General features: G+C 32.2%; 1 protein-coding gene across 1 annotated transcript; it reads left to right on the top strand.

The window, feature by feature from the left end:
* The first annotated feature begins 5,881 nt into the window (after window positions 1–5,881).
* LOC128993382 (twist-related protein 2-like) lies at window positions 5,882–17,356 on the top strand. The gene is made up of 2 exons (XM_054417254.1): window positions 5,882–6,614; window positions 15,876–17,356. The coding sequence occupies exons 1-2, from the start codon at window positions 6,134–6,136 to the stop codon at window positions 15,998–16,000; spliced, it is 606 nt and encodes a 201-aa protein (XP_054273229.1). The 5' UTR covers window positions 5,882–6,133; the 3' UTR covers window positions 16,001–17,356.
* The last annotated feature ends 3,438 nt before the right edge of the window (window positions 17,357–20,794 follow it).

Raw genomic sequence — 20,794 nt, 5'->3', positions numbered from 1 at the left:
AGCGTTTTCATCACACCATTTACTGATTTTATCCAGAGATGACTGGAGTTGGTCTTGGGAGTCTGAGCATGTTACCTCCGCAAATACCTTGATATCATCAGCAAAAAGAAGAAAATTGTATGATATTACCTTGATGATAGGTGCGCGGCTTACAGTTTTCTCTCAAGTTCACAAACATTGGCTGTACACAGAATAGACTTCCCAATTAAGGGAAATAAAAACAAGTGTAAGTGTAACAGCTAACTCATATTAAACATCTACAATGTTAGGAAACACAATCCTTAAATTAAGGTGCATGTCCTTAGGAGAGGGTTTTTAAAAAAACGGATATTTTTCCGGATGCTTCTCAGGCTTTTTATTAAAGTATGCAGTGATAGGTGTGTGGTTAAACAGGTTTTTTTTTCTTTCAAAAGTTCGTGAACCTTATAGATTTACATGCTTATGTCAGCTATCTATATTGTGGCCTCTATCAGTTGGACTTAAGTATCCCTAGTTAAAGTAACAGCTGATTTTATTCTATTCGTTATTCTGTGATATTACTTTGAGTTGGCAACATACGCAAAGACATTTGTAGCATGGTTACTATTATCATCGCTATTTTGCGGTTTGCCAAGACATTTATACTGTCTAATGAACTCAGTATTTAGAGGTACAAGACAAAACAATTAACTGTGTCATTACTACGTAAGCTAATATATTGAAAAAAATTAGAAAAAATTACAATTTCTCTGAGTCTTCACGCCTCAGCTGCCAATAACATGATTTATTTCTCTCGTGACCGTCTTCCAAGAAAAGTTTGACCCCGGCCGGGCCATGAAAGGCTACTTACAGTTGCAGGTCCGCTGCTACGGGGGGGTCTGACATCTGAACTAACAAATAATTATTGCCGCCGCCTCCAAACAATAAAATGTCCTCTATTCTTGGAAGAACGGAGGCCGAAGGTCGCACCCCGTGGTCGTCGGGTGTAGTTTCTCATTCCTTTCGAGAAATATTTTCCTGCGCGAAAAGTTGCAGCTGCACCAGAGCGGAAATTGAGTTTAGAGAAACTGGAAATACAATCTCTCGACTTCTGCGATAGTTATGCAGAGTTTAGACGATTTTAATGTGTATGAATACGATATTGCTTATTTCTAGTTTGAAATAGGAAATAATATTGCACACAATAATAAATGCTTGTTTAATGAATTTTCATTCAATCAATACACCAACATATATATTCTTTCCCAGTTTATCAGGGAAAACTACACGATTTATTTACTCTTTAATCCCTAGAATTATTTCTTTGAAAATTTGTCTAAAACAGAAACAGTTTTCGTGTTTGCCCAAAATATCTGTCATTTTCTCTGTAGAAGTGTTAAAGCTTGTGGTTAAATCAAACAGGAATATGCCTATGATTTATCGGAGAATAATGCAATTGATTAGTTATTAGGGAGAAAATTTAACTTCACGTTGCTTCAAGAACAAACACATACGAGATGTCCCGTTATCATTTGCGAAATTAAGTTATCTCTTAAATATGGATAAAATATGTTAAACGTAATATATATTTATACTTTTTATACTTAAAACGGAGAAGTTGTGTATAATTATTTATTTATTTATTTTGGGTTCGGGGTTTTTTTTTTATAATGAAAGAATTAAGAGAAAATTATAAAAAAATTAAAAATTGTGCCATGAATTCAAGCTTAAAATGGACTTGAAACTGTACACGTAAGTTATTCTGAATTTTTTTTAGAACCTTCCCAATGAGCAGTTTAGTAGGCTTACATTGTTGCAGACATTTTGTTAGAAAGCGCTTACCTGATTGGTTCACCTGTAGCCCCGCCCCCTCTCCCACCTGACCAGGTGCTTCTCCCTTCACACCTGGCCACTATAATGGAAACTAAAGTAGGATTTGTAGAATAGAAGATTTTGCTGTTAGATCAACAAATGTTATCACAGATTTAAAATGCGTTCTTTGTAGCCCTATGTTAGATCGTATGATTTCTTCGTATCCTTTCACCGTTCTTGTGCAATACTGCTATGGGCCTCATTTTACTCAGATATATATCTTTTTGCGTTTTAAGACTTGTAAAATCAAATTTTTATTTATTTCAAACGGTCAGAGCAATTTACACAGTTGAAAAATATGTTCACTATACATGGTGTCCCAGACCACCCGGCCCGGCTTAGCTCTACTGTAATATGAAAGCAAATAGAAACCTAATTGCAAAACTAAAACCCCATATTTTGACCCCCAATGAATTTAGCTAAATGATTTTAAACCCCAAAAAGCACCCCAAAGAGCAGATTTTAGGGGGTGGGGTTGGTTTTTGGGGAATTTTCAAACGTAAAGAGAGGTCTTGTTGTACCTCATTTAAAAGTAAAGACCTTGTAAAGTCCTGAGTATTTTAGTGGAAAAAGTTTTAAATTATTTACATCCCTATTTATATGGTGTTCAAAAACGTATTTCATATTTGAAGTAACTTGAATATTCATATTTGAAGTGTTAATAAGAAATATTACTCACCAGGCCTATCACCAATAAATTAATTTGCCATATTAAATTTCTAGATAAAACCATATTAATAGTTTAAACGACATAAGTGCAACGCACGAATGAAATTAAATGCCTGTCTGTTTGTCTTTATAATTTACCAAACCAAAGATTATTTTCCGTATGGTTTCTTTAGATCGCGGTAAACATAATAAATATGTTATATTCCACTTTGTGATTCTATTCTAAGTGATAACTTGTTTTTGGCGCTCTTGTGGCGTCCTCACATCTGTACCGGAAACACCAAAACGCTTCTTCACACTTTACATTGTTGTAACTAATTGTTCAAAACGAAACTGTTTGTCTTCCCTCCCGTTTGAAGACAACACTATTTGATTTTTTAAGCATTTTTGTATTCAATTTTATCTACTACTCGGCTGATTTAAGTAAAGCCAAAGAGGAAATTGTATAAAGGCAAAAATATTAATATATGCAGCAAAGACATTGCTGTATCAATCTAAATCTAAACTGGTAGACAACCTATAAGTTACATTCTGACTTGTAAAAGGACAAATGTTATTAAATTGTTCGAACAATTTATGAATATGTACCTACAGACGTACATATTCAGAAAATAGAACAATTTTATTTAAGTGCATAACTAATCAACTTATTGACTTTATATTTTCCAAAACCTAAAAAAGTATCGTGTCTGTTTTCCCTAAAATAAATTTATGTGAAACTGTTAATAAATTTAATGCATTACTGATCAAGTCAATGACTTGGATGGATCTTGGATTGAAGGGACTAATTTTATAGATATGAATGTTTGGAGTATGCCAATAATGTGAAAACTACTTGACCAATTGAGCTGTTGTTGCCTGAGTAGAGCCAATATAACCACAGGCTTAAAGGACATAGTAATCTTTTATTTTAATACTCTACTAGGGCTCCGCCCTGAACCATGAAAAGCCTTTCGAAATGTCACACAAATTGGTACGGCAATCAATAGTTTTATTAATACATTTGAAGTCAAACGGGGGAAGCCCGCGGGCAACAGTTAGTTAAATATAAACGTTAAATTGTTAAATTAAAACTCTATACCAGACTTATTCAACAAACAATTTTTCCTAATTTATTAGGGACATTATAGCATTAGATTAGTTATTTTACCTAAGTACATTATCCAAAATAAACTTATCACACACTTAAAAAAAAGTTCTATATTTCGGCATTAGTTTTCTTCAGGAACAAACATAAGCAAGCATCATCGTGGAGTAATACATTTATTAATACTTAAATCTAAAACACCTTCCGGTCTAAATTTGAGATAGTATATAAAACATACTTTATATCTTTCTCTCTATCAAAATTTTCTTTTTTACTTCTTTATAAATTAGGCCTATATGTATTTTGGATTTTTGCTAAAACCATCTGATTCAGAGTGGTAAACACTTCTATTTGTTATTGTTTGTTTGTTCCTGAAGAAGGCTAATGCCGAAATATAGAACTTTTTTAAGAAGTGTGTTATAAGTTTATTTTGGATAATGATTTAGCCGTTTGGCAATATTATGAAGAAACAATGTTTACCTAAGTACAATTATTGTTAATTACAGTAGTTATTGTTAAGGTAAGTATTATTAATGCTATTAGTGTAAATTAGATTTTATTATTATTTTTTTTTTTACTACGGCATTTGTGTAGATATACTACCAGGAAATTATGCAATCTTCAAATTTTATTTGATAAATTTAATTTTGTAGGTTTTTCTCTTAAATGTTTTTTTCTTGATTGATAACTTGATTCTAGTATGGTACTTGTAAAATTGTATCAGTTTTATTGAGATCTCAGAATTTTATTTATAGTAGAGTTCTAAAGTTTACCCCTAGAGCTGAGTCCCCGTATGTGCAAATAGGTTTCAATTAAACTTTGTACAAAAGGAATTTGTTTTCGATACTTTTGAATTACGAACAATCAGTTTGTTTGTAAGTTTTAATCGATGTTTTGTTCAAAATGTATCAATGTCATGTAAACCGTCTGTCCTTGTACCTAATGTGTTATATTTATTTGATTTTTGGGAGCATGACGTTATACAAAATCGCCAAGAAACAGTTAAACATTTTAATCTTTTTTCACATTTTAATTTCATACTCCTTTTATACAAAACGGCCTTTGTTCTATTGCAGATTTCTCGATCCAACAGAGGTGCTAGGGCCAGGTGGCTGTTTTCTTGGTAGGGAATCAGGGATTTCCTGGGGGGAAGTCCTTTTCGCGGCTCTCCTTTGATCCTGGGGCCGTCCCTAGCACACCCTTAGCCAGGGAATCCCTACCTCTCACATATTAGAAACTTCCAAACATTGTTCGATATAAAAGATTATCATAATTGTCTTACTAGTTTGCCTAAAATTCAATATTGACATAATCATGATGTAACGTTAGTATTGAAATGGCAAAACTGTATTATTTAATTTGATACAATAATAGATTGTTGTTGTACGGTTATTTTAACTGGCGTATTAATTTCTACAAGATAAATCAACATCTTAAATTACTGTTCGTGCTGAGCAACAATTGTAAAACCAAACGATTTTGTTTTTGAGAAGGCCTAACTATTTTTATGGGGTTGTTAATCCAATGCATGATATTTTATTGACTATGGTAACTGAAAATATACCCACCTATACGGATAAGCATGGTCAGTTTTTAAAATTAAAAATAACTCAGTTGAAATAGCCTCTCGCCAAGTGCCACTGTCAAAATTAGACTTCAAATTTATTTTTTTAGGATATAAAATTGATTTGACATAAACTTACAATATGTTTTCTTTTCAGTTTGGTATAAATACAATGTGGCATGTATGACAAATATAATTCAAATCAATCTGTCAGAGTCTAGATTACAGTTGACTGTCAAGTTTTTCAATCAAAAGGCATTTAAAAAAAAACATCCTAATTGAAATGTAGTTTGCAAATTCGTATATTACCGTATATTATTCTTATATTCGTATAAACTACTAAATGTCCAACCTGCAAAACAATAACTTAAAAAACTTGAAAAACTGTCTTCAACTAGTCAGTGAGGATAAAAATCTATAAAAGAGTACAGTATTACCAAATTGTGGTAATCTGTTAACCACAAACAGTAAATAGCATGTCGTGGTTTTAAGTAAACATAGTCCCCTTATTTTCACACGTCCTTTCAATTACAACCCACTTTTCACAACATGTAAACTGAAATCAAGTTTGCAAATTTCTGCATCACAAGTAAACAAGTTTAACACTTGTCCAACTCGGCGAGAAGTGCAATGCGTCGCAAAACGACACAGACCATCATAAAGTTTTTGCCGCCGTTTCGCCGTCGTCAGGCGCGATGGCGGGAAGACACGGCCCAGTTTTTGTGCGCCCATCCCCCGGCGCCACGGGAGTCCGCTGTCATTTCTTACAGTGGGAGGGACTCCCCAGCCCCCCCCTCCGGAACTCCCCTCCTTCGATCTTAAAATATTTCACCAGTTGCTCCAACGACCTGCCTCTGCCTGCGACATCGCCAGTGTCGTGAAATCTTTCGAGTTTAAGTTTTCTTTGTTCGCTTCTAACTTTATTGTTTGAACAAATATTTGAAGGAATTTCATAGTGTATGTGTAAGTGTGTGTGATGTAAAATGCCCGGCTCTCTCGGACACATGGCTTCCAGTTCGTACGTGAAAGAGGAGGTTCACCTGATGGACCTGAGCGGACCTCCAGACGACAGGTACTACACCCAGGACCTTCTACCTTGTAGACTCCCGGACATGTTCCCTGGCTACTACACCCCTCAGGTCACTCCACCGGAAGACCGGAAGAGGAAACGCTCTCAGGAATGGAACGTCTCCGGAGGAAAGTTGAGGAGAAGGAACTCCACCGCGTCGTCCGAGGAGCTCCAGAACCAGAGGGTGTTGGCGAACGTGAGGGAGCGACAACGCACGCAGAGTTTGAACGAAGCATTTGCGTCCCTGAGGAAGATCATCCCTACGTTACCTTCGGATAAGCTGAGCAAGATACAGACACTCAAGTTGGCCGCGAGGTACATCGACTTCCTCTACCAGGTGCTGCACTACGCGGAGACTGACGATATGCCGGAGTCGGACCCTGAGGATTCCACAGGTAACTGAATATGTGTTATTTGCCACCAGTGTCATTTGCTACCACTCTAGGATTTGTGTCATTTGCCACCACTTTATACCTGGCTGGGTGAGTCATCAGCCCCAACCCTAGTCCGTGGGTCATCACCCCTCTTAGGCACCGGCCGATGGACCAAGGAATATCTATAATTCACACTTTCACCCTCTCTTGCAACATTTTTATGGTAAAAATTCCAACACTCTCTCTAGGAGTAGGGAAATACATGACGGAAACGCTCATCCTATCTGTGGTCTTGTAGTGTTAGTGCTGTTCTCACCAAGTTTTACAAAGTGTTAGTCTAATTTATTAATTCGCTAAAAACGTTCATAATTCTTTGCAAATCTACATGAATTAAGCTTTCCAATGACCCGCTAATTAATAAATCGGTCCAGTAGAACTCTAGATTTAGTTCTACAAAGATTTTCAAAGTTGAATTATATATAAGTAGATGCAAATTGCATAAGAATAACATCACAGTTAAATGAATCTTTAATACAAACTATATCTAAAGCGGCTAAATAAAAATGCAAACTAATAACGTACTAAATAAAACCACATTCAATCAACAAATTAATTTAGATGATAGACGGACTTGGTTAACATAAATGTTTTAGTTGCTTATTTTTAAGAAGTTATCAGGCAGAATTTTACACAACATAATACCGACATATGAAGGATTCTTTCCAAAGAACATCAAGATAACTTATTATAACAAACAAAACACAGTTTTTAGGTCTTTTGTTTATCCCATAACTGTTACATGAACCTAACGTCTCAAAGGAATAATTTCAATATATTTTATGATCTTTTTAGAATGTAGATGTAATTTTAAAACATTTATAATTTATTCTTTGCACTTTTTCTCCAAACTTACTCGTTTAGGAGCTATATCATGCTGAATGTAACAAAAAGCTACTTTAATCAAAATTTTACACGCTGTAACTCATTTACGTAGCTTTATAGAAAAAATTAAACTGAAAACATTTTAAAAATTACAGTCTAAAATCGTCATAAAATACAAGGTGTCCGATAAGAAATTTTTAAGTTAAATATTGAAAATATCAGACTTTAAAGGAAGAGAATTCATATTTTTGAATGTCATATAGTAGTTGAAATTACCCATATAATGTTTTCTCTAAATCGAATAGTTTCTGAGATAGCAAAGGTGGTACATTTAAGTTCTTCACTCTGTATATTCACAAAATACTAAACACTGAAACTGCGTCTTTTCAAGTATTTTAATGGGATTTAATCTCATTGATGCGTTGTATACTGTGCCAAATGTTATTTTTGTATTATTTATCTAATCTTAGGTCATGTAAGGAATATTCAAATAGCTTAAAATACCTTATCATAGATAGGCCTATACTGTTTAACTTGCGATTATGTGATTTTGGACTCAAAATTTGCGTTTTCTTTTGCCGAACAAGATGGTAAAATGAATTTTCACAATTCACAATTGTAACTGGAGTTATAAACATTTATTTAATATCCAAAAAAACTATATGTACATCTACATGGTTATGACTCATAGGAACGGCCACGGCGGGAATTCCAGGAACTGACCCTACTGGTGGCAAATGACACTGGTGGCAAACGACACTGGTGGCAAATAGTAGGACACCCAGGTAACTAATGTAATGTAAAATATAGGCTAGAGTGTGTACAGCTTGAATGGCAAGATCCGAGCATTGTTGAGAAATGTCTAATAAAACCTTTGCTATACTATCAGACTTTCGTCTGGTTTTCTAGTTAACCGATGTAGTTTTATCATACTATTGACTTTTGGATACTGTATGGGCTATGGCTATGTACAACAATATTTTTTAAAATTGAAATAGGCCTAGATCAAACCAAAGTTAAAAGAGAGCGCGCTAAAAGCCTCTTGCACAATGTCCTGCTGTCGAAATGGTATTTTTTCTCACTTGAGTTTTGATACGTTTATAGTTCGCGTTTCAACATTCCCTGGAGGGCATTAAACAACTTCAACGCAAAACAGTTACTATTATTTTAGTGCTGCCTAACGTAATCAAGTAGAACAAATCTTGTGGCTATATCCGCCCGCTATAAAACACCCTTCCTAATTGCTGTGGCATTTTATTATAAATTATAATCATGAAACGTGCTAATTTCAATGTCTCCGGTCACAGACAATAGACCATCCCATAAATTGTAGGCTATATTCTCTGTGCTCCGGTTTACTAGTAACCGATCTTGTTGGTATTTTTAAATTTCTTTTGATTACCAACCCAAATTACCCATTTATACGGACTAGTGGTATCAGAATTTTATGTAATCCCAATTCAGCAAATAACTTAGCACAAATGAAAACTGTGTTTAGTTAACTCAAAATTTGGTAAATGTCTCTAGAGTGATTCTATTAACAGCATCAATCATATTCCTGTTTCTTAAATCCGGGGAGTTAAAGTACAGGGGCAAAAGAACGTAGGAATAGGAATTTAACAAGAGGTAAGGTTACACCAACGGTTACACTGCCTGTTTAGCCGGCTATGGTTTACGACACTCTTAATTTAAGGAATTATTGGTAAATTTATTATGAAATTAAAAAATATGGACATGAATGTAGAAGGGTTTCTGGTTTAAATAAACCGATGTAAACAAATCTTCACTTAAAATTAACTTTTCTTTTGTTTCTGATACTGTAGAACGATTCTATAAGAATCTACAATGTTATAAATCACTATGAGAGTAGATCAGTTACCGGTAGTTAGAAATAGAAGGTAAACCCTGTCATAAGTTAATCATGTACAGCACTTCATTATACAAGTGATTAATATTTACTTAACGGTACAAATAAAAAAAATTGTTTCAGTTAATATTTTATTATAAATGGCTTTTAGATGCGATTGTAGATTATATAAAGTGGTAACATTCCGATAAGCATCTTAAAACTCTCAAAAATGTTAAAACATACAATAAACCACATTAGGTTTCAAGTATTCGTGTTCATTGTTTATCAAACCCGACATGTTCATTATGAAATCGACTACACGTGTAGATTAATGAGTCACACATTTCATCATTATAAAACCTTAATATTTCAGCCTTTATATGTACAAATTGGAAACAGCTTAGTAAGTGATATCATTACCCTTAAAACGTCAGTTTGCGATAGATAGTCATGTACCTACTTCAAATATAATATAATACATTGTATTATTTTAAGCTAAGTACGTTTAACAACTATAATGAGCGAAAACGATATTTTGGAAAACCAAAATTGGTTTCATATATATAAATAAAATTGGAGTTTTGTCTGTACATTGCTCAGAATTATATATTTTTTGGTTAGTTTTACGTTTTATACATTAAAGAAGCCAAAACAAGTCTTATCTCAATTTCTGTCTGTCAGTCTGTCTGTCACGGCCCAGAAGGCGTTTTACGCGGCCTTCCCCTGAAAAATGAGAGTACCTATCAAGATTCATATAAACTCAGTACTTTATCAATCAATCATTTCTAATATGTAAAAGTGAAAACATGAATTCGTAAACGCGATTTCTTATAAGCTACTGAATGAATACCAATTAATGAAATTTTAAACGCAGCTTCCTCATTGATAATTTATTACGCGTATGAATACCAAGACATCTTTAACAATCCAATCAAAACGTTCCAAGTTTCCATGTTATCCCTATGGAAATAAAACCATACTAACTTTAAGCTTTATATAACCTTAACTTTTTTAGCCTGTATTGTTACATAAACAAAATTTAAAAATTTATAACAATTGAAAACACTATTTGACTTTACTTGTTTTTTTTTACTTTTTTCAAAGTAAATCGCGAATTAGTTACTCAGTGTATAATTTTATAAATTTCAGAGATATTTGAAGGATTTAGCATCCGTTAGCAAAATCCAATGTAGATTTATCATTTTAATGGATCGCAAGAAATAGGTTTTAGTATTGTTTGCAGACTAATCGCATTTCCAATTTCCTAGTTGGATTTTCACTTAAAAATTACCTTAAAGTTGTCAGATTAAATCCATAATAAAATAACACTACATTTTTACAATCATTTAGGTTTATTGCTACTGGGAAGGCAATTAAGTATGAATTTATGAAATGTATATAACTTTGTATGAAATAGATAAATTTGTCAAATTTTATCAACATATCAATAAGCAAGCAAACTACAAAAGTTTACCTGTTTTCCATGAATGACATATACCTAAATTAAATTTTAAAAGCTTTTTAAAAATTTTATCCGTAGCTATTGACGTACAAAACCGCTTAAGTGTACTAAATTATTAGCTTTTTAAGCTCTATAAAATGGATTATAAAGAAATTAGTGAAGTTTAAGGTTTTCGGGGTAAAAAACGAGAAGCCCCCATTTTTACTCGATAAACCCCCGTTCTCATAGTCCGATAATACCTATTCGAATACGTTTGCAAGTTTTTTTTTCAAATTTCATCAAAATGAGATGATTTTTACGTGAGTCGTCGTGCAAGAACAGTAAGAAACACTTTTTAAACTATGAATACAAAATTGGCAAAAATAACACTTCGAATATGATAGGTGACCAATACAATAATCGAAGATAAAGAGCATAATGACTGTCATATAAAAGATTAACTGCACTTAATGTGAACAATTTTACATTTGTTAGACAGGACGTCCGTTTGGATATAGCTTTAAAGAGCACATAAGCCAAGTAACAATAAATACCCAAGAAGTCAAATTTTGCTGAGCGTATCTTATCAACCAACCGCAATTACACAAATTTAACAAATAACATAAACTTCATTTTGACAAACTTTTAAAATTAGATAACCAATATTTTTTATACTGATTATCTAAAGCTAATTAATCTAATTAATATTGATTATCTAATTTTAAAAGTTTGTAAAAATGGATTTTTGTTGTTGTTTAGTTATTCAAAATACTATTGGCATTTGTCTGGTCTTGTAGGCTATTTAATGGTGTCCAAAACTTGTTTCCGAAGAAAAATGAATCCAGTGCAATCAATACCCATTTACTCGAATGTCCTTTTATACCTCTTAAGATTATATTTTTAACCGACTTCCCCACTACCAACAAAAGGAGGAGGTTCTCAATTTGTTTGTGGCGATGTTTTTTTTTTATGTATGTTCACCAATTTATCTGTGATTCTTTTACCGATCAGTGTGGTTCCACCACCAAAATAACCAGGAGAGTTTCTATTTGGTACCTTATTATATTATGTTTAAGTATAATATTTGTTTCGGTGAAAAATTCTGAAAACCTTAAATATTCAACATTTATTTTGTTTACATTTGTGCAGAGAAGGCAATAAATAATAATAACATTCCTACAGCTGTTAGTTGACACCATTTAAATGAAGCTACAGACAATTCTTCATGAAACAGTTGCTTCATATTGATCAATAAACTATTTCTTGCCATGGAGCCTAAATGAATTACATTGAGAAAAATTCATTTTGTTTTGGTTACTATAAAAATGTATTCTAACGTTTGACCTGATTTGTGAATAGAGTAATTCTGTTTTTAGTATTGAATATTCTGACTTACAAAAACATATATGTTTCAGTGAATAGCTGTATGATATTGACAAATAAAGGTGTATTGTGAAAACCAAAGCATTCGTAAAACAGGTCTAAATATAAATTAAATGCAATTATTCCTTACACGACCTAAGAAGTGTGACAGTGCATAATCGTCATTTGTCTTAAAAGTGTTAAATATTTTAATTACTAAACATGCATTTGCAGATGTGAAATGTTTATTGATATTCTCTACCCAGTTACTTTATCATATCAATACTATTATGCCTGCTTCGGAAAGTCCTAGAGGAAGATGATTTGCAATTTTGACTAGGCTATATCTTGATCAAACAAAACCACCTACATGGCTTACACCACTTTTAGCTGAACCAATCTTTCATTTACATATTTCATTTGCAGATGTGGAATGCTTATTAATATTCTCTACCCAGTTACTATATCATATCAATACTATTATGCCTGCTTCGGTAAGTCCTAGAGGAAGATGATTTGCAATTTCGACTAGGCTATATCTTGAGCAAACAAAACCCCCTACATGGCTTACACCACTTTTAGCTGAACCAATCTTTCATATAATATTTTCCAAAGGTACTATACGTGTTAACGACCAATTTTCCACTTTTGAGAGATTTTTTAGTGCTGGTAACTGAGGAATGACTTTCATATTGTTCCAAAAGGCTTGAGACTGTATTTCTTTTTATAATGTAGAAGTACACCGATTGCAGGAAACGATGATGTCTGGCATTTCAATGTATCTAGAAAAGACAATTAGTTTTTCATTAGGCCTAATGTAATGGACAACTCTTTCTTTCTTAAGGAATATCTAAAAATGTTTATTTTTATAACCATTGATTATGTTATCTGGACAGGTGACTCAAGCAGTTTTAAAATAATGATTGTACTGTGGAACTTTTGATTGTTTCAAACAGTTTTGCTTATCAAAAACAAGTAATTAATACATAAAAATTATATAGTCACTAAAAATCATGAAATAATTTATTTTTGTAAAAAAAAAAACAACCGACTTCAAACGCTCTAAAAAGAATGAAATAATTTCAATAAAGTAAACTTTTGTACTGTATTATGCAAGCTCACGTATTTCAAGTCGGCGCGGCTCAAACTGCAAATATGATTGAAATTAAATATTGTGTGTGTATTTTGAAAATCAATAAATTGTAGCTGGATAGCATAAATATATAAAAAAAACATACTGAACTGTTTTGTTTATATATTAAAGGAAATATTTTCTTGTATTTTATGTTTACTTCAGAATAAATGCATTATGAAAATAACACACATAAATGTTCTATATGAATAGGAAAATAATTTAGTTTGATATTATGATAGGGAAAAGAAGCTAGTTTAGTATTAAAACGTTACTTTTCCAAGTTAGAAACATTTAAATGCGTTTAAATCTTTTTAAGGATACTCGTTAATACCACTACAATGCCGATCTCTGATTACGGTAATAAAATAACAATTAACAACGCATAGTTATGAAAAAGACATGCAGATTAACACCTTTAGTTATAGATAGTCACCTGCAATATGGACACCCTATTTCAATTTTGTATCAAAAATCATCATAGAGCCGCGCCGACTTAAAATACGTGAGCTTGCCTAATACAAAAGTTTACTTTATTGAAATTATTTCATTCTTTTTAGAGCGTTTGAAGTCGGTTGTATTTTTTTACAAAAATAAATTATGAAAACTGTATTTACTACTTAGGACATCGTGTTGACATTGATCAATTTATTTATATCGTGTTTATGTATATTTTTTTATACGTAAACAAATTTTTTTCACATCGAAGCAAAGTCAGGACAGCTATTTTATTAAATCTTTTCCACGATGATATGTTTTCTGGGCCCATTTCGTTCTCTACAAAGTTTTGGAACGCTTGTAAACCCGGGCATTCCATCTTTAGGGATTCCCCGCGGGCTTCCCTCACCCCTTACCTAAGGGAAGTCCTGACTGCTGATTTATGACTGGGAATAACGTTGAGGGTTCAATCCAAGGTCTTACGGGGTGGCGGCTGTAATCCTTAGGATCACTCAAATGTCATGTTCTTTAGTTTGTCAGTCTACAATGTTTACACTGCTGTCATGACAGGTTTTGATTGTATTCAACAAATTCTTGCTCCGAAGTTGTGTCGCTAAAACGTACCGAGGGATGAAAGCCGTGGTTCAATACCAAAGTACAATTTGGAATTTAATTTAATTCCAAATTGGAATTAATATGTTATAATATTTGGCTTTGAGATTCCTGCGTGAAATCTCGTCCATAGGAATCACTTTTAGCCTTTTTTGTTCAAATTAAACATAGTTTAATCCATAGATTGAGCGGTTATCACATTTGAATTTTTACTTTCTCCCCCTATACCATAGTATATGAAGAAAGTATTGTTTTCGTCAAAATTTTCGAGTTTGAGTTTTGAGTGGATATATTCGTTTTGTTATAGTCCTTTAAATTCTGAACAAAATTGTACAAATCCCATTTCCGTATATTTACTCTCACCGCGTACACATGCTAAAGGTTGTTGACAAACTTATGGGAGAAAGTGTGAGTCAGAATGCGGATACCGTTTATTATATTTTACGTGATATAAATGATTATGGTTAACAATCAATTATTGTATTTTCAGTTTGGCTTGGTTAAATAGTTGAAATATCCAAATTCATTAATTGATATATTTGCTCCATCAGTTTTTACACGGAGATCATGTAGGCTATGGTATATAGGTTATCAATAAATCGAACCTTGATCAAAATTATTGATTGATTATTTTATTGTTAGTTTTATTTTATAACTTCCAACAGTCAAGAACCAAATTACAATAAACATACAAAGATAACTTATTTTCACTTATTGAGTGTAAATTATTCCCTGCAATTTACGTGCAATAGCGAATTATATAACAGCTAATGATATGTCTTTTACAAAGTTTTGTTCCAACTATAAAAAAATAAATTGCATCAGCAATATGAAACATAGGCTACTTTCTCCCACTGCTTGTCAAAACCCCTTATAAATCGTAAGCGGTGGGAGTAACTATGTAATTTTATGGGTAAAATCAAAAGATTGCAATTGAAATTACTTTTGAACTGTAAATTTTTCAAACAAATTAATACAACCCCCAATGCTGTGTAAAAGGGCCATAACATAGTTTGACATTTTTATGGAAGTTTTGTTGTGTTATTGATGAAAATTTTAGCCAGCAGACAACCATTGGGGTGGGCTCCTGCCCTACATTTGTACGAAATTTTGTTTTCTTAGATGACTTTTTAGATGATTATGGTTTCTTTAAGTCTTTTTTGTAGTCCAAAGACTACTATCATTGACTATAGTAGCCAAAGCTACAATGCAGTTATCTGTATTGTTTTTCTTTTGTTATTTGCCAGCTGCGTTAAGTGTGGGGGTACTTCATGTGTATGGTATTGCTCATGGAAATTTGAGCCACATTCTGTAAAAGTGTCCATGTGCTCTTACCTTCCATCTGTACTAAATCTAACATCTCTAATTTGTATTATTTTTCTTTCATGAGTTTGACCAGAAATAATGTATGACGATTTCCCAGCTCTAGATGGGTGTGTACATTAGTTTTGACAATTTAGGCACTTTCCAACTCGGAGAACCAGATTACAAATCCTAAAAAGACGTGAAAACTTGTTTTCCTAATCCTTATAAAACATGTCTTTCAATAACCCTATGTTTTTACAGGAGGAAGGACCAGCCCCAATGGTCGCACTATGACCTCATGCAGCTACATGGCACATGAGAAGCTTAGCTACGCCTTCAGTGTTTGGCGGATGGAAGGAGAATGGAATACTGGAGGGCAGATTTAAAAGAACTACCGATCAACTTATGACGACATATAAAAGTAAAAATACATTGCAGCGTTGATTATGGATATAAGTAGGCATTCTATTCTTATAATAAATTTGTAGACAGTTTTGTAATAAAAATGAACGAAGTTGATCTGAGCCCTGACAGAATCCAATGAAGTAAATTACTGATTTTTGTCAAATACGTCAATTTTTTAAGCGAACCAATCGTAAAATATATCATTTTGTAAGCTATAATATCTTTTTAGTCTGATAAACTATTACTAAATACACTGGGAGAAAATAGAATACACAGCAAACTGTGTGAATGGCTAATTTGACGTTCTTTTGAATTGATTGGTTGCAGCTGGTACATATAGATGACTACTTCAAAATCCGAAAGTTGACAAACTTGTTCTCCCTTTTGGTATAAAAAAAATGTTTTTCCATTACTATGTGTCGTTGTTAAAAGGGCAAAGTTTCTATAAACCTTAGTGCTGATTCAGGATAAAATGTTTTACAAAATTGTTGCATAATTTTAACATAATTATTGGGGGAAACTGTAAATTTGTGACATCAACTCAGACATCAACATAGAGGTCAAGTAAATTATTGTACTCTATTCCAAAATTTACAGTTTAATTTAATACAAATTTTCCTGTAACTTGCAAAAAGATACTCCATGTTTCCATCTTGTTTTGACAGAATGTTCAACTTTTTACTCAAACCAAAGTATTATTTTAGTAATCACATTACTAGTAGTATTACAATTCCAGCTAAATGTTGGGTAAGCCTGTTAATTATCACAACCATCAACATCCAGTTGCAATTTAGAATCTGTAAGACTCCTTGTTATATTGTCATCTACTAAAAAAATATATCAACGACATTTAGTAACAGTTTATGGGCACAACTCACATTTTTATCACACCGTCAATTTAGCTATTTGAAAAATTAAATATAAACTTATAAGCGGTATTCAAACTGAAACCGAAAGTATATTCATTAATTAAAATGTATACAATAATACTGATTCTTTTAGTGCCTTAAAATATCCTCTGAGGTACTCTTATAGGTAAAACCTAAGCTATTATGTGATATTTAGGCTTTCTTCGATGTCTTGTGTTCTATTCCATTATGTACTTATTTAAACGTTATTTGTGTTTATAGTTATCATTAATTATGTACATTTTGTTAGGTAAGACAACGTCTTAGTATTTACTAGGCTGACTTAGTATACTATAATGTAGATAGATAATTCGTAAGTTTAGTGTCTTAATTCTATTTTTAAGGGAAAAGCTATGCATAATGGTGCTATTTTTTGTAAATTACTATTTGCTTGTATATTCATTGTAAATATATCTGTGATAATTTGAATTGTTTTCCTCTCTTTTTCTTCCTGAACCACATACTTTAAAAAAGTTGTGTCCAATCGTTAGGCAAAACACAGTTAAACTACCACGTTTTAAAACAATAAAAACAAAACATAATTTTCCTACAGTCACCAGACAAAGTGGGCTTCCTTGTACAGATTATTGTACAGAAAGCCTTTGGCGCACAGGTTTTACTTTGGCACACACCAGTATTCCAACCAAACTAAACAACACAGCGTGCTTTTATTATGCACGTAATCCATGTACGCTTGAAAATGAGTTGGAAACACAGAGATACTACGACTACGATCAGCTGGTGCAGCGTTCCCCACCCATTTCGTTCAATTTTTGAATTAACCTAACTTAAAAAGTGTTGTACAGTATTTGAAAGACTAATAATAATTTATATAACTGTAGGAAAAATATAATGTGTAACACGAGTGCTAACTCTGTCTTTGCCTACTAGTTACACAAATAACTATTGTTTGTTTTTAGCAGCTACCAAAACCCATTCTTCACAACAAATGAGGATGAAAAAAAAACGAATACATGTTATGGAAATTATAGTAGTGTTGCGCAACATATTAATGTTGATTTATTATATTTTTCTCTCTAATTAAAAATCCTAGCTTTTTCGTTGCTATACAATATCAATAAAACACACATCATAACACAACTTAAAGAATCCACATATATTTCAACAGTTTTAATTACGAGTATTTTTACATGGTGCTTCAGGCCATAGTAAAGTAACATGGAAAACGGTTGTGCATAATCAAAGGATCAAAGATCTAACGCAAATCAAAGATCTCTAACGCTCTATGTCGCTAACAGACTCGCAGTTCCACTGTCAAATCATATTTGCTAAGAATTGAAAAATAGAATTATGATATAGGCTAAGTGCAGACACCTAACAATGAGTTAACAAACAGTGTAATTTGAAAGACTAGATCCACTCATAGATGTCTTCACAGAAATTACCGAGGGATTGAGTAGGTAGGGCATTTTATATCGATAGAAAGGTAGAGTATTTCGTTGGTTTCAGAATTCAAAATGAAAAGTCCCAAGCTCCTGGTGTAAGGAAAGTTTAATATTTTAAATGAAGTACTCCCTTAGTTTGTCTTCAGTAGTCACATTTGTTTACCAAACTTTTGTGATTACAGTATGTACAGTATAAATGGTTTTAATTTAACATAAATATAAAAAAACTTTTATTCAGACTACATATTTAGCCTAATATTTGTTTAATTATTTGGTACCAGATGATACATTTAATTTTTTAATTTAATTTTTGTGAGTGAAGTTACGAAGGGTTGTGCTGGTATCATATAAAGAAAAAGGCTGCAATTCTTCTTTCCCTAAATTAATAAAACAATTAGTCACGTTTTTTAAACTAACATAAAAAAGTTAAGTAAAATAAAAGTCTAACACCTTTGAACCCAATGATTCAAAGTATTTTCAACCAAGAAGTTACTAAAAAGTCTTCAAAATTTGTTCTCGTGGTATGTGAACATTTTTACCCTCAGTATATACAGTATTTAGATATTTCCTCAGTTTTGTTAAATAACATTCAGCAGCAGCACACTGCCACCACCTATTAGTGCAGTAAAAATAAGAGAAAAATTCCATAAACCTAAAAAAAATTAGCACAACCGGGGAATTTGGTACAGATGTTGGGTGTACCTTCCTTTTGAACATACTAAAAGTCCCCTAAAATTGAAGCTGTGCTACGGCCGCCATATTGGAAAATGGCGGCATATTTCAGTATTTTTCGCTATAGTGACTTTATTATTAGAGATACAGGAAAAAGATAAATATACAAAATGTAGGTAATCTAAAAATACACATTTTTTGTATTTACCATCTTTCTCTAAACCCAACGGTTTTTGAGTTATTTGTTATTAAGTATATTTAGTTTTTTTCTGTTTATCAAAAATAGGTGAAACACGTGGAAATTGACCGTTACTTTCAAGGATTATGATAATTTATCCCATTTAGTTAAATAGTGTGATACTATAAACTCTTAAAATTTAAGCTTATTTTATAAGTAAAACAACTCTGCCACAGCAAACCTGCAGACTTAGCAAATTTTCATTTGATTGGATGTTTTATTAATTGTATTTAAATAAAATTAGATTCAACAGGTACCTAGGTTTGCTGCTATAGGTAGGTTATTATAGTGTGTTTTTTTAGTAAAATATCAATAACTTAGTATAAAATAATAAATTTTCCAAGTTTGATCATAATAAATCTATAAACAAACAAACTGCAACAGTTAACTAATTAATAATAAAAGCATGTTAGCTTAAGATTTACAATTTACAAATTTAAATATACAAATTTTTGTTGTGTTTACTAAAAAGATTGCGATTATTCGTCACGATTCGAATACTAACCGAAGGGGTTTTCAAAAGGAGATGAAGCAAGTAATTAAAGTACTATAATATTAACTCGTACCAAGTATCGGAAATATTGTATGCAGTGAGGAAATCAACCATATTTTGTAAACTACGCAATAGTCATATTAATATTTTATACTCATTTTTACCCATTTAATAAATTAACATTTTAATATTTTGATGGCTTACCACTATCACTCTGATATCAACTAAGTGGGATGAATAATTGTCGTAAACCTTGAAAGTAACCGTCGATTGCGATGGGTTTCACCGATTTTTGATAAATAAAACAAACTATACTATACCATACTTAATTAGTCACCAACATGAACTAGACACGAAAAACACCCTTCCAAATTTACAATGGGATGTCAAGTATAGTTAGTTAGTGTGGTGGTGCCATCAAAATACTAAAATGTTAACTATTAAATGGGTAAAAAATGAAGATAAAATATTAATATGACTATTGCGTAGTTTACAAAATATGGTTAATTTCCTCACTGCATACAATATTTTCGGTACTTGGTACGAGTTAATATTACAGTACTTAAATTACTTGCTTCATCTCCTTTTGAAAACCCCTTTGGTTAATATTCTAATCGTGACGAATAATCGCCACCTTTTTAGTAAACACAAGCAAAATTTGTATATTCAAATTCGTTTATTGTAAATTTAAAACTCCCATGCTATTCTTATGAATTAGTTAACTATTGCAGTTTGCTTGTTTATAGATATATTTTGATCAAACTTGGAAAATTAGTTATTTTATTGTAAGGTATTGATATTTTACTTAAAAAAAACACACTATAATAACCTACCTGTAGCAGCAAACCTAGGTACCTGTTGAACCTAATTTTATTTATATACATTTTTTAATAAAACATCCAATCAAATAGAAATTTGCTGAGTCTGCAGGTTTGCTGTGGCGTAGTTGTTTTACTCATAAAATAAGCTTAAATTTTGAGATTTTATAGTATCATACTATTTAACTAAATAGAATACATTATCATAATCCTTGATAGTAACGGTCAATTTCCACGTGT

The sequence above is a fragment of the Macrosteles quadrilineatus genome, unplaced genomic scaffold (assembly GCF_028750875.1).
Source record: "Macrosteles quadrilineatus isolate MER2022 unplaced genomic scaffold, UCM_ALF_1.0 Scaffold_4__1_contigs__length_99947679, whole genome shotgun sequence".
Taxonomy (NCBI): Eukaryota; Metazoa; Arthropoda; class Insecta; order Hemiptera; family Cicadellidae; genus Macrosteles; species Macrosteles quadrilineatus.
Note: the sequence above shows the minus strand (reverse complement) of the source record. Positions and strands in the feature narration are given on the sequence as shown.

Coding starts and splice junctions, on each gene's coding strand:
- LOC128993382 (XM_054417254.1), top strand. CDS start 6,134: ATGCCCGGCTCTCTCGGACACATGGCTTCCAGTTCGTACGTGAAAGAG. Junction 6,615..15,875: donor GGACCCTGAGGATTCCACAG/GTAACTGAATAT, acceptor ATGTTTTTACAG/GAGGAAGGACCAGCCCCAAT.